The sequence below is a fragment of the Heterocephalus glaber genome, unplaced genomic scaffold, assembly GCF_053883595.1.
Source record: "Heterocephalus glaber isolate CG9 unplaced genomic scaffold, H.glaber_assembly_v1.0 deba00001497, whole genome shotgun sequence".
In the NCBI taxonomy this organism is placed as follows: Eukaryota; Metazoa; Chordata; class Mammalia; order Rodentia; family Bathyergidae; genus Heterocephalus; species Heterocephalus glaber.
In genome coordinates this window covers 18,330,310-18,344,692 of record NW_028258320.1, presented here as the reverse complement: position 1 = coordinate 18,344,692, position 14,383 = coordinate 18,330,310, and the positions used below count along the sequence as shown (strand labels likewise).

The 14,383-nt window shown below is 47.4% G+C and overlaps 1 protein-coding gene across 2 annotated transcripts in view; it reads left to right on the top strand.

The window, feature by feature from the left end:
- Positions 1-14,383, top strand: part of Hkdc1 (hexokinase domain containing 1) — a 70,155-nt gene that overhangs the window by 47,548 nt on the left and 8,224 nt on the right. Inside the window, exons 17-18 of one of the 2 annotated variants that reach the window (XR_015440324.1) lie at positions 5,080-5,253; positions 9,991-10,072. Coding sequence is in view for 1 of the 2 variants with exons in the window: in XM_087184778.1 (XP_087040904.1) it covers positions 5,080-5,239 (160 nt within the window). In the remaining variant the exon portion in view is untranslated. Of the gene's footprint in view, positions 1-5,079; positions 5,519-9,990; positions 10,073-14,383 lie in introns of those variants that run through there. The other variant, XM_087184778.1, reaches the window with a different exon arrangement.

Here is a 14,383-nt window from a genome sequence, read left to right as displayed (position 1 = left end):
CTACAAAGACAGTCATTGTATATGATGCAATCAGTACCCAGGGACATACTGTTTTCATTGTCAGTGTAATAATAAAAATGAGATTTTACTCTACACATCACTTTTTTTTTTTGCCTAATTGTAAACTTTATCATTAGGCTTTTTATCTTACTAAGACTGTGGGCAGGGGGCTGGGGATTTAGCTCAGTGGCACTGTGCCTGCCTTGCAAGTGCAAGGTACTGAGTTTGATCCCCGGTACTGCAAAAAAAAAAAAAGAAAGAAAAAGAAAAAAGATTGTGGGTTACCATTATACTTCATGTCATCTTTTCACTTTTATAGCTCTGTATATGCAGAAATAAAATATTATTGGCTGGGGATTTAGCTCAGTGGTTCCACCGCCTGCCGTGCAAGTCCTGAGTTTGATCCCCGGTACCAAAACAATATATATTATTTACAAGGTACCCCAGTACGATAAAAACAATTTATTTTATAGTGAATGGTGGAGGGAAAAGGAACAGGGCTGGGTACAAAATTCTGATGGGAGATCTAAGGATGAGCAGGCAGAGGCCACGAGACTGACAGTTCAGGGAAAATGGACAGGTCAGCCAGTGTCCCAGGCCAGATTCAGGCTGGGGATTTAGCTCAGTGGTTCCACCACCTGCCTCAAAAGTGCAAGGTCCTGAGTTCGATCCCCAGTACCCAAAAAAAAAAAAACACTCCCTGCAGATTCACCTCCTTGGAGCCACCACAGCTTCAACACCTGAATTGCTTGCTATAAAGCATTACTGCTTGTACTGCGGCTGCCTGGCCTGCTTTGCTTGGGCATATGTGTGTTTAATCTGTGTTTGGTCCATGAAGATTTGGAAGGCTTTGTAGCTCTGCCCTGCCACCAGGCTCCGTGCCCTTTTCCTCCAGAGCCTGGCACGAAGAATGCAGAGCTTACTGGATCACAACAGAAACCCACCCATTGCTCTAGGAGGGTAGAGCTTCGTGGTCAGTGTCTGGCCCAGATTCCAGTCTGCCTCACTTTGTGAGTCTGCTTCTGAGGTCCGGGAATGCAGATGAGGATGAATGGCTCTGGGATGGAAGCTTGGATCTGAACTGTTGGACAGTGTCTGGGGCTCTGCACAAAAGAGAATTGAATTACAGGTCAGCTGGGACTTCGTGTGACAGCCCCAGCGCCCTCGGCCTCCGGCCTGGAGCCTGTAGGAAGCGCATAGCTGGCATTTTTTGGCTTGAGGTTAGGAAGTCTTTTGCTTCCTGTGTGAAGAGGGTTGACTTCAATGGACTGTGGTGGTGGGACGGAGTCTACTTATTTTTGTTTTTTTTTTTCTTTTTGATAAAAATGAAACAGAGATTTGGCTCGGGTTGTTATGAGGTGGTGGGCAGATGAGCTCACTCTCCGGTGCTTGGCGAGTGTCCACCTTGGGAGCCTGTGGCCATGTTTCTGTCCGGGATTATCAAGGATGTCGGAAAGCTGAGATCACAGCCCTGGAGGAGTGAGTTTTTACTGTGACTCTCCAAAGACCATCTTTATGCCAGGAGTGTCAGAGACCCATTTCATAGTAAGTTTTTTTTTATGTTTTGTTTTGATTGATGCCATATCATCACTTAAGGGCTGGTGTCATTTCCGGATGGTGGAGTCCCCAGAAGCAGTCACAGGCTTTGGGGGTTGCTGGGGGTGTGAGATGCCCAGGCTGAGAGCAGGGCTATGTCCCCAGACTTCAGCCAGGCTCTCTCTGATGTGAGCTAATCATCTCCTCCCTTCCTTGTATCACAAGGGATGTTTCAACAGCGTGCAAGTGCCAGCCTGAAAGAGAATTTATGTTCCTATTTTGTTCTCCGCTGCATCTTGCTTTCTCAGGGTTGGGTCTTTTGTCAGCATAGTTGTTGGAGTGGAACTTGTCCAGGGACAACTTTACTTTCTTGCTTTACAGAAGAATTCAGGTAGCGATCCATCGCAGGGAGCCTGAGGAGGGTGGGCTGGGCTCGGACAGGTATTGCAGGAGAGCAGAAGGGTTAACTGAACACACAAATGGTTGGATTGATGAGGAAACTCAAAATGACACAAGAAGCATGTTTCTCCAGAAACTAATTAGATCTTGGGTTGAGCAATAGTTAATGACAATGAAAAGAAATGATAGTTTAAGTGCACTATCCTCAAGCTTCTTTCTAACAATCCAACTCATGAATGCTGAGGTTAAGCCAAGCTACGTGGGAGAGGTACCAGTGACCTGGAGGACAAGGGAGAGTTGGGTCCGATTTAGGAGTCAGGTCTTTGTGACTTTTTGCATTCCCCAGAATGAGGACTGGTCCACAAAGCCAACTTTACCTCCACTGTCCAGCAAGATGGCCAGAAGCACCTATCACTTTCATTTTGCTTTAACAAGAGTCCAGGATCTTCTCTGACACTTTGGTTGGCTGATGATTGTGCCTCTACTGAACCACTGAAAAGTGTGATTGTCCTCATCCTTTTGTAGTCACAAGGAAAGACAGGGGGTTTGCCGGCAAGAATCCAGAGAAGTAAGGCCAATGAAGGGAAGGCAGAGAGAGGCAGATTTCATCTCAGACTTACCCAGCCAATGATGGTGGGGTGGGGTGTTACCTGTCTGGATCCTGTCGTGGGTGGGTGCTATGGTCCCAAATTCATGCACTGAAACTGATCCTGAGTGTGGTTTACAGAGATGGGGCCTCTGGAAGGCGGTGAGGTTGTGAGGGCAGAGTCCTTAGGACTTTTATAAAGGAGACCTCAGGGAGCTTGTTTGCCTCTTCGGCCAAGTGAGGTCAAGGGAGGAGGTGCTTGGATGAGAATGAGCTGGTGACTTGATCTGGGACCTCCCAGCCTCCAGAAGTGGGAGCGACACACTCTGTTTGGGTAAGGTATCCATCTGCGGCAGTGTTTTATAGCAGCCCAGGGACTGCCACAGTGAGGGAAGGAGAGGGATGTGCTGTGCTAGGTTCTTCCCAGTTCTCAAATAATATGCGTTTACCTCCTGGAGCCTCGACCCTGGGCACTTAACCTCTGACTTGCTACAATCCTTGTGTTTTATCCCCTTCCCCACCCCTGCCCTTGCTGTAGACCCCTGGTAGATCTTTTCTCAGAATCTCATTTACAAATTCTCTTCCATGAGAGAGTGGAAGAACCAGGGCCAACCATATTCTTAATGTGTGAATCCACTTGACTGTAGGCATCTAGAACAAGGCTTTCAAATTTTAGTATGCTTGCTTGATGTGGTGGCATGTGCCTTTAATCCCAGCTACTGGGGAGGCTGAGGCAGGAGGACTGCAAGTTTGAGGCCAATCTGGGCAACTTAATCCTGTCTCAAAATAAAAAAAAAAGGGGGGGGCAGGGATATAGCTCAGTGGTAGAGTGACTCTGGCTTCAATCCTCAGTACCACAAACACCCCCCAAAAGCAAAAACAAAACAACAATAGAACTTGAACATGCTGCAAAATTGCCAGGAAAGTTTGTTGCAACATACACTGTTAGTTCGGTCCCCAGAATCTTCAGTAGGCTGGCAGGGAGGCCCAAGAATGTGCATTTCCAAACAAGTTCCTAGCTGCTGCTGTTGGTACAGGGGCAGGGAATGCTCCGTAGGAGCCCTGCTCTGGTGGATAGGGACCAAGCTGACCCACTCACAGTAACTCTGAAAGCTGGAGATGGCAGACAAGTAAGTAGGAGGGCATGGATTTCTCTTTTTTTTCCTCATCTTCCTCCTTGATCAAGGCTCATCAGGTGCCAGACCCAGACCAATGTGTCCCAGTTCCAGAATCACTTCCTCCAGGAAGCCTTCCGGGATCAGCTATCATGGCTCCCCAGCCTTCTCCTTCATGACAGCTACCACAACTTGCAGTTGGCTACTGTAGGTCATGTGATTTTTGAATTATTATCTCTATCCTCCAGAATTGGTAAAGACTTAGGACAGGATTTATGTGTTTTGTTTTTTGTTTTGGTACTGGGGATCGAACTCCGGTCCTTGAGCTTGAGCAGCAGGTGGCAAAACCACTGAGCTAAATCCCCGGCCCAGGACAGGATTTATGAAGGAAAGCCAGATACAGCGGTACATGCCCATATCTTGCTATTTGGGAGACTGAGGCAGAAGGATCACAAGTTCAAGGCTAGCCTGAGCAATCTAGACAAACCTGTCTCAAAGTAAAAATAAAGAGGACTGGGGTATGACTCAGTGGCAGAGCACTTGCTAGTGTGGGAGGCCCTAGGTTCAGCCCCCAGTATGTTAAAAAAAATAAGGTGTAGGGATGAGGTGGTTTGGTCGGATGGGGAATCGGGGGGAGTCACCCCTGACTGTGAGCAATAGAAGAGAGTGAGAGAACAGGAGGTTTTGTCCTTCATGAACAAAAGAAGGCAAGAGAACAAGAGGGGATGACTGGGGCCATGCATTAGGACTTTGGCTTTGCAGGACTACTGCGGTGCTGCCTGGTAGCACCCGGGGGTCCCTTGTCTATTCCATTCACCTACCTGGATTGGGGTCAGTTTCATTAGCTTTCAGCTGCTTGCTGGCTCTTATCTTAGCTATTGCATCCATAGAGTTAAGACTCCAGGGCTAAAGAAAATGGAGTTCAGGCCAGGGGTTTAGCTCAGTGGTTTCACCAAGGACCCGCGTTCGATCCCCAGTACCAAAAAAAAAAAAAAAAAGAAACCAGAGTTCAAATCCTAGACTTCAGCTTTGCTGTCCATAAAGTGATTTCCGCTGCCTGGTTGTTAGGAGGTTTCCAGGAATGGACACACCCGGCATCCGTAGCATAGTGCCCAGGATGCCCGAGGGCCCCAGGCACACAGGCGGCCTCTGTGGTCACCATCCTCATCCTCACTGACTGCCTCATCAGGGACACCATTTCTGCCCCCCCATCACCATCACCCAAGGCTTCTGTGAAGTTCCGGTGGGACAAAGAGCTTCCTAACCCTCAAGTGTTGTCTGAATGTCAAGGGCACCCAAGCGCCCCAACCTCTGCCCACGGGCATAAGATCCAAGGCCTGTGCCCTTATCTCCATAGGACATGGTGCAGGCTCTGCCCCTTCCACCCCTGTGGTGGCTCTTGCTTTTATGACAAGTGCATCTTTTGTCTCCTTCTGTTCTCAGGACTCCATCTAACCACCTGAAGAGCTGTCACACACAGAACATTGTTCTCGAAGGAGAAAAGAGCCCCTGTGCCCACCCCTATGCACTTTGGGCTGAGACCGACAATCTGGCTGCAAGGACAGCATGTTGTCCTTTTGGAAAAATGAGAGCACTGAAGTGAAAGAGATGACAGAGGTGATTCAGTTCAACCCACCGCAAACGGTCAGGGGGCCTGGGTGTGGGAGGCCCACCCTCCCCAGCAGGCTGACCCCACCTGGCCTTTGCCTTCCATAGCTGCCTGTCCTGTGGGAAATGAGATAAATACAGATATTCAAGCCTCAGGGTCTGAAAGGGTGTATGCCATGTATGAAATATGTATGTATGTATGAATCAAGATAGGGTCTCACTAAGTAGTTCAGGCTGGCCTCGAGCTCACTATGTAGTCCAGGCTGGCCTCGAACTCACAGCAATCCTCCTGCCTCCGCCTCCCATGTGCTGGAACCAGAGGTGTGAGCCACCTCACCCGGCTATGCCAGTATTTAATATTTAAACCCACATATTTTACTGATGAGTCCCAGAGAGGGGCACACACTTTCCCAGGATTGCATAGTAAATTAAAATGGACTGGAACTCACTTCAGTGAAGTTTTTTTTGTTTTTTGGCAGAGACCAGGCTGTCATTTTCAGTATAATGTTTTTAAAGGCAGATGGTGTGCAGGTATTCATCACCCTCATCAAGTTCTGGAGTGCCTCTCTGAGCGCCCACGGGCCTGACTCTGCTGACCTCAAGGTCTGAACTGATGCTGTGGTGCCGAAGGGCTGTGTAGTCCAGTGGTTCACTACTCGGGAGCTGGGCAGCCTGGCTTCGAATCTCAGCCTTGCTACTTGCCATCTGGATGACCTTGGGAAGTTGCTTGCTTTCTGTGTGCCCCGGTTTCCTCATCAGTAAACAGGAGCACTTACATGCTTTGCATCACCTCCAAGTGAGGCTAAGTGCACTGAATGGTTGGTAAAGCCTCTCTGAAACAGGCTAAAACAATGCAAGGGAAGCCAAACTGGGAAGGAGAAGAAATCCAGACTTACGCAAAATTCGAATGAATTGTGGATTTTCCTCTTATCAAAATGCTGAAAACCAGGCATGCTGGTGCACACCTGTAATCCCAGCAGGCAAGAGGCTGAGGCAGGAGTATATTTTTGAGTTCGGGTCAGCCTGGGCTACACAGTGAGTTCAAAGCCCACCTGAACTACATTTCGAGACCTGTCTCAAAAACCAAAGCAAGGGTTGGGGATTTAGCTCAGTGGCGTCACGGCCTGCCTCACAAGCACAAGGTCCTGAGTTCGATCCCTGGTACCACAAAAACAAAACAAAACAAAAAAACCCCAAAACAAACAAAAATCTGAGTCACCAGGATCCCTAAATTTAGTCAAATGACCTAACAAATAAAGCAGCTAATTTGAAACTATTGTAACAGTACTTGTGCCAGAATTTTTTGGAAAGTCAACGATGGGCTTACACAAATGCTTCAGATCCTTCAGGAGGGAGGAAGAAATACAGTTCTGAGTTCCAGAGAGAGGACCGATGGAGCCCCTCACAGGGCACTGCCGGCCCCCAGCAGGAAGGGTGTGCCTGAGGGCATGCAGTATCCTGGCAAAAGCCACTCTGCTTCGGGTGACCTTCCCTCCCCGACTCCTGTCTCCTGGGTAAGGGAAGTTGGCAGAGGTACAGGTTGGGGGCACTTTCAGGAAATCAGTGCCACCAGGAAGGGGACACAGGTCCTCTGAAAGGTGCTCGGAGGGTCCAGACCTGGGAAGCTGCCCAGGGGGCAGGAAGGAGCCAAAGTGTGTTCAGCCTGTAAGCCTCTCCAGCTAACCAGGAGGGCGTCTCTTTATAAAGACAAAGTCAAATCATACATGGCAAAGCATGTGCTTTATATTTAGGTCATGTTCTGCTTGGGGCTGGGCCAGACACAACTGGGATTTCATTAGCCTGGGTCAGCGGCTCAGCAGAGGGAGCTGCAGAGGCCGAGAGGACCCCAGGCTCATTGGCCCCATTCTCTGCACTGTGACACCGGGCACTCTGTCCTCAGAGGCCCTGCAGGCGGGTGGCTAGTGCAGTGGGGGTCACACACATTTAGGGTGCCACCTCGGTGAGAGGTGGGAAGAGGCAGATCTACAGAAGGTGGATGGGTGGTTGCCAGGGCTGGGGAGATCAGTTGGGGCCTGAGTGCTGAGGGAAACGAGTTTCCTCATGGGCCATGAACATTTTCTAGGGCTAGAGGCCCTGGCCGCTGCCTACTGTGGGAACACACTGAAAACCACCCGAGGATACACTTTAAAGGGTGAATCTTCATATGTGAGCTAGATTTCAATTTTTAAAAGTTATATACACTTAGTGATACACTAAAATAATGTGTACATTATGTGTACATAAAGAATAACCTAAAAAGTTATAGGGTGTGATTTTAAAACTCATAAATAAAAGTTCTGATATCACCTTCCTTCTCCTTAACAAATTATCGTGTGCTCTCTCTGAAGAACCACTGCTTTGAGCTGTCTGAAAAGGCCATGGCTCCAATCAGAAGCCTTTCATGTAAAACCCTTTCTGCTTTCACAAGTGTTTGGAATTTGGGCAAAACTGTCAGCCAATCAACAACAGTAATAGTTAACTAATGTACATTGAGTGCATACTAAGTACCAAGCATTTTATTCCAAATGCTTTATTTATATACAAGTACCTTTTATTATTTCTATTATTTCATTATCATTCCCCTTTTATAGTAGGGAAATAAGTTAAAGCTGGGTATGATAGGAGGCTGAGGCAGGAGGATCTCCACAAGTTTGAAACCAGCCTGAACTACATAATGAGATCCTGTCTCATAAAACCAAAGCAAACAAAACAACCCAAACCCTCCTACCAAAAAACAACCATCACAAAACAAAACAATTAGGTTAAGAAGCATTCTTGGGGTCAAAGCTATTAAGCCACCAAGTGGGGCCTCAAACCAAGCAACGTGGCCCCAGCACCTGCACTTGACCAAAGTGCTGCCTTCAACACCTACTCTGTGCTGGGCATTTGCTATAAACACACACAGTCTCTGTACCTGCTGGGCTTATACACTAACGGGGTGAGGGTCAGTAAACAAATACTGGAATCACTGATATTTGCAGGTGCTCTGAAAGTATACAAATGCCAAATTATGTGTCTCCTCTCTCACAGAAATCCTTGGGGTGAAGGGATCAAGTCTAAATTTCAAATAAAATTTTGTTGATGTAAGCAAATAATAATAAAAAATCCAAAAATTGTCCTCATGTCTTTGAACCAGGCTGGAAAGATTGGTGATGTTTAGGGCAGCAGGTGTTTCATCAAGACCTCAGCAGAATTCACCAGTGCCTGGGCCTTTGAGGTTCAGTGCCCAGACACCCAGCATCAGGCATTCATTCATTCATGAAACAGGGTCTTACTCTGTAATTCAGGCTGTCCTTAAACTCACTATGTAGCCCAGGCTGGCCCCAAACTCTCAGCAATCCTCCTGCCTCAGCCTCCCTGGTGCTGGGATTACAGGTGTGCACCACCACACCTGGCATCAGGCTAATATTGAAAGCCTGGTCTCTTGCGTCCCCTCCTGGATGGACAAGCTTCTTGACGGAAGGGACTCTTGGATTTGCTGCAGCTGTGTTTTGCCAGGGAAATCACATAACATCTGTGAGCTCTTCAGAGTATACTAGAGATTTAACAAAGTTGCCATAAGTATTGACTTGGAATATCTAACACTTAGTGACTAGGAATTCCCTGCTTCACTCCTATATAACTTGACAAATAAACACTGTATACATTTAAGATATACAATGTGATAATTTGATGTACAGATACATCGTGAAATGATTGTTACCGTCAAGTCACACATCCAACACTATACATTTTTTCTTCTCCACCACAGTGGAGATTGAACCCAGGGCCTCTGCTGCGCTACATCTCCAGACCGTGTCTTGATTTTGTTTTTTGTTGAGGCATGGTTTCACTAAGTTGCTCAGGGTTGGGGTGAAATTGTGACCCTCTTACCTCAGCCTCCCAGAGTGCTGGGATTACAGGTGTGTGCCACCATGCCTGGATTAGTTGTTATGTGTGTGTGTGTGTGTGTGTGTGTTGTGAGAACATGTATATCTACCCTCTTAGCAAATTTCAAATTGACAACATAGTATTGTTAGTGAGTTGCTGTGCTCTCTGTTATATCCCCAGAACCTGTTTGTCATAACTGTTTGTCCCCGACCGTCTCCACATGTCCCCCAGCCCCCAGCTCCTGGAAAGCACTATTTTTACTCTCCACTTCTATGAGTTCGACTTTTAAAAATTCCATACATATGTGAGATCATGTGGCATTTGTCTTTCTGTGCTCAGCTTATTTCTTTTTTTTTTGGTACCGGGGATCAAACTCAGGACCTTGCACTTTCGAGGCAGGCAGCAGAACCACTGAGCTAAATCCCCGGCCCGCTCAGCTTATTTCACTTGGTACAATGTCCTCCAAGCTTGGCTCCTGCTATTGCAAATGGCAGTATTTCCTTTTTATGGTTGAATAATATTCCACCGCACACCACATTTTCTTTATCCATTTACCTGTTGATGGACACTTAGGTCCATTGGTATCTGGGTGAGGACAAGAATGAAGCTGCTGAGACCCTGGCCTGACTCTTTATTTGTATTTTTATGTTTGGTGGCACTGGGAATCAAAACCAGAGACTCAGGCATGCTAGGCAAGTGCTCTGCTGTGCTGAGCTACATCTTCAGGCCTTTTTATTTTGAAACAAGATCTTGGCGTGTTGCCCAGACAGGCCTTGAGCTTTCCATCTTCCTGCCTTAGCCTCCCAAATAGATGGAATTATAGGTGTGTCACTGCATCTGGTCTGACCGCTTCTTTTGAACCTGACCTCTGTCCAGGTGTCAGAGACCCTGCTGCTGAGAGCGGAAGGGAGCAGGAGAGGACCCTACTGCCATGGGGCAGACCTGCCATCGGGAGACGGTGAGCTCACTGAGCGGAGGGTTGAGGGTGCTGCAGGCACCCCTGGCCCTGGCCCTTAACACTCGGTGTAGGTTAAATTCTCACCTGTGCACCCGGCTGCTGATCCGGGGTCTTGGTGACTGCTGGTCGATCCTGACAGGCATGCTCGAAGTTAGGACCTTGGGCTGTGACCCGAGTTAGGCTTTTCCCCTCAGGAGGATCCTCTCTGGCTGCCTTGGCCCTGGGCACGTGGAAGCAAATCTCACTCCCACATCGCAGGAACATGGGGACGGGTAGATTGTGTTCTTCTGAGCCCGGGCTCCTTTAAAGTTGATGTGGGCTGCAGATGGCCAGGCCCCTGGGGCAAGGGCTACAGTTGCTTCCTTCCTAGGCTGGGAGCTTGAGGTGCAGTGGGGTTTGACCCCAAGGACACACCCAGAGCCTGCATGGGCCCCAAGGGGACCCAAACACTCTTGGTGCTGCAGGGTTCGGTGGCCTCTTTGTGCAGATGTCCCCTGGTCAGTCCTGGGGAGACACATTTGTCTCAGCTCCCAAAAGTGGAAAGTACAAGCTCAAGTTGCTTCTTGGGACCAGAGGTGAGAGGCCCAGGCACCAAGCGACCGGCAACTTCCCCTCAGTCTAGCAGCAGTGGTTTCAAATGTCCCTGTTTGTCACCTCTGAGAAGGGTTTTGTGAAGTCCAGCCCAGACATGTCCTCTCTCTCTCCTTCCCTCCCTCCCTCCTGTCCAGGCTGTGAGAGGATTGAGTTTCTCCCCATCTCTAAGGCCCTAGTGGAAACTCTCCATCTCCTTCTCACTTGTAGGAACTAAGGCTGCTGACTTGTTATCCGGGGAGGGAGCTGGAGGTCCCTAAATACATAAATCTGAAGAGCCCCCTTGGCCACTGGACCTCTGAGTTTGCCTCCTTTTCCGTCTCCCTCTCCCCAGCCAGAGCAGAAATAAGTTTAGCCTGCTCAGGAAAAGGAGGAGCATTTTCAAACCACAAGGTTTGTTTGGCATGTCACTGCCACCTCTCACAGCCCGCACTGTCCCCTTCTGTTGCCTATGTCTGGCTTTGCTAGCCCCAGGCAGAATGCCACCAAGAGTGCCGGGCATGGAGAGGGCCACAGAGCAGCTAGGTAACAGGTGCCTGTGGCAGCCGGCAGTTTAGGGCACCTGTCTGGAGCTCAGGGTCAATCCGAGGAGCTCAGAGTGGTCCTTGGGGTCCAGGAAGAGGAACATAGGCTCCAGGGTTTCAGATATGAGTGGGGGATCCAGGTGTTAGAAATGAGTGTGAGCCCTCAAGTAGCCTGGGAAAAGTCACATTTCTTATTGCCCTGCACCTCTGAAAGCTGGCGATCTTTGCCATTGTCTGCGCTTAACCAGCAACTGTAGTCAGCCTTCTGTATTCCTGGTTCCTCAGACATGGATTCATCCAATAGTGGGTCAAAATATGCAGAAAAAATTTGTGTTTGCACCAAACATGTACAGACTTTTTCATTGACATTATTCTATCGACAGCACTGTGTAACAACTATTCACATAGGATTGCCTTATAGTAGCGGTTACAAGTGACCTAGAAGTGATTCAAAGTCTACGGGAGGATTCTCACAGGTTATATGCAAAGATCACACCATTTTATAGAAGGGACTTGAGCACCCGCGGATTTTGGTATCTGCAGGAAAGTTCTGGACCCTGTTCCCTCCCCATGGATACCAGAGGATGACGATACTCTGTGCCAGCTCATTTTAAACAGTCTTCTTAAATGTTCACAAAGGCCCAGTGAAGTAGTGTCATTCCCATTTTACAGATGGGGAAACTGAGGCTTAAATAAATCACTTGCCCGCTTTTGAACAGCCAGTCAGATATTGGCAGATCAGTTTCTTTCTCCTATGCTCCCTGTCTGTTGCAAGCCCCAGACAGTAATCTTCACAGGCGCCTTACTTTTTAAAAAATTATTTATTTATTTATTTATTTAGGTACCAGGGATTGAACTTGGGCCCTTGGGCCTGCAAGGCAGGTGGTGGAGGTGGAACCACTGAGCTAAATCCCCAGCCCTTTTTTATTTTTTATTTTTCCCAGTACAAGGGGTGGAACCCAGAGCCTGGGCAATGACAGGCAAGTGCTCTACCACTGAGCTCCTTCCCAGCCCTGTCAGCAGGTATGGGTTTCCATGAAGCTCTTTCAGTAGAAAGCATGCTCTCATCTGATATCTACCTGAAAGGCCTACCCGGCTTGGGCCTTGAGCACATAGAGAACTTGCCTGGACAGTTCCGCTCCTGAGGGTTATCCTTTTGCTTCTCTTTGCTTCCCTAGAACTATAATTTCTGTGGCGCTGCTTTAATTTGGGGCCTACTGAGAAGAGGGTTGTTTCTCAGCTCATGAAAAGCATTTATTGAATACTTACTCTATCCAAGCCAGTGCAAGAGGTACTGAAGAGACACATACCAGGCTCGCTGATGCTTCTATCTGTGGGGGGCCCACACCCTCCCAGGGTGATATTTGTCTTTCTGAGTCTGGGTTATTTTGCTCAACCTGATCGTCAGATCTATCCATTCCTTTTCCTGCAAGTGACAAAATTTGTTCTTTATGGTTAAAAAAATATGTATATCTACCTATCACATTTTCTTCATCCATTCATCTGTTGGTGGGTACCTAGGCTGTATCTTGGCTATTGTTCATTGTGCCACAATAAACTTAGGTATGCGGGTACCCTATGGTATGCTGACTTTAATTGCTTTGGGTATATGCCAAGGAGTGATATAGCTGGATCAAATGGGAGCACTATTTTTAGTTTTTTGAGGAACTTTCATATTGATTGTGTTGTATTCTTGATGGTAGCCATTCTGACGAGGGTGATGGCTTGTATCTGGATGTCGCCTCAGAGGCTCACCCGGGCACAGGTGGGGCTTTTCAGACGTGGCTGGACCTAGGGTGTGTCCTACTGGGTTCAGGGATGTGATGCTGGGGTTGATTCACACAGTGCAGGGCTAGGACTAAGGCTGCCCCACTCTGGGAGTGAGTGCCGCCTGCCCTAAGGGTGGGTGGGCTGGATAAGACAGAAGGGACAGAAGGAAGGTTTCTGCTTGTCCCTTTGCTTGCTGGTTTCTTGTCTTCTGCCTGCCATGAACGGTTTTCCTCTGCAATGTCCCCCTGCCACATGCCACCCTGCCTTGGACCCAGCCAATTATGGACTGAAACTGCTATAAGCTGTGAGCTGAAATAAATTTTCCTCCTTTAACTTTGAGTGTCAGGTATTTTGTCTCAGCACTGAAAAAAAATAACTAGGGTGAGTTGGAACCTCAGTGTACTTTTGATTAGAACTTCTCTAATGGCTAAAGATTTGAATGTTTTTCATACATTTATTAGCCATTTTCACTTTTTCCTTTGAGAAGTATATATTCAGGCTGGGCGTGGTGGCACTGGCTTGTAATCCCAGCACTCAGAAGGCTGAGGCAGAAGGATCTCTATGAGTCCAAGGCCAGACTGAGCTACATGTGAGTTCAAGGCCAGCTTGAATAACTTAGTGAGACCCTAGAGAGGGACGGAAAGAGGGAGAAGAGAAAGAGAAGTATTTATTTAATTCGTTTGATTTTTTTTTTAGCTTTTTTTTTTTTTTTTTTTTTTTTAGGTACCTGGGATCGAACTCGGGTCCTTGTGCGGCGAAGCCACTGAGCTAAATCCCCGGCCCCTTTTTTAGTTTTTTATATATTCTAGATACTAATCTTCTGCTTGCCTGTTGCACAAGTGCAAGGACCCAAGTTTGATCTCCGGTACCCAAAAAAATATATGAATGCCAAACTCAGGACAAAATGTCAATAATTTGGGCCAGGGATTTAGTTCAGTGCTTCCACCACTTGCCTTGCAAGCACAAGGACCCGAGTTCGATCCCTGGTACTAAAAAAAAAGAAAGAAAGAAAGAAAGAAAAGATATTATCCCATTCTGTAGCTTGTACCTTCTGTGTTATTTCCTTTGTTGTGCAGAAACTTCTCAATTTGACATAGTCCCATTTGTTGATTTGTGCTATTATTTCTTGTGTTATTGTAGTCTCATGCAGGAAGTCTTTGCCTGTATCTATGACTTCGAGTGTTTCCCCTGTGTTTTCTTTTAGCATTTTCAAAGTTTCAGGTCATATACTATGTCTCTGATCCATTTTGAATTGATTTTTGTACAGGGAGAGAGAGAGAGAGAGAGAGATATCTAGTTCCGATGTTCTATGAGTGGATATCCAGTTTTTGCCATACTATTTATTCAAGAGGCTATCTTTTCTCTGATGTATATTTTTGGCTCCTTTGTCCAAAAATAGGGGGTTTGTTTCTGTATCTTCTGTCTG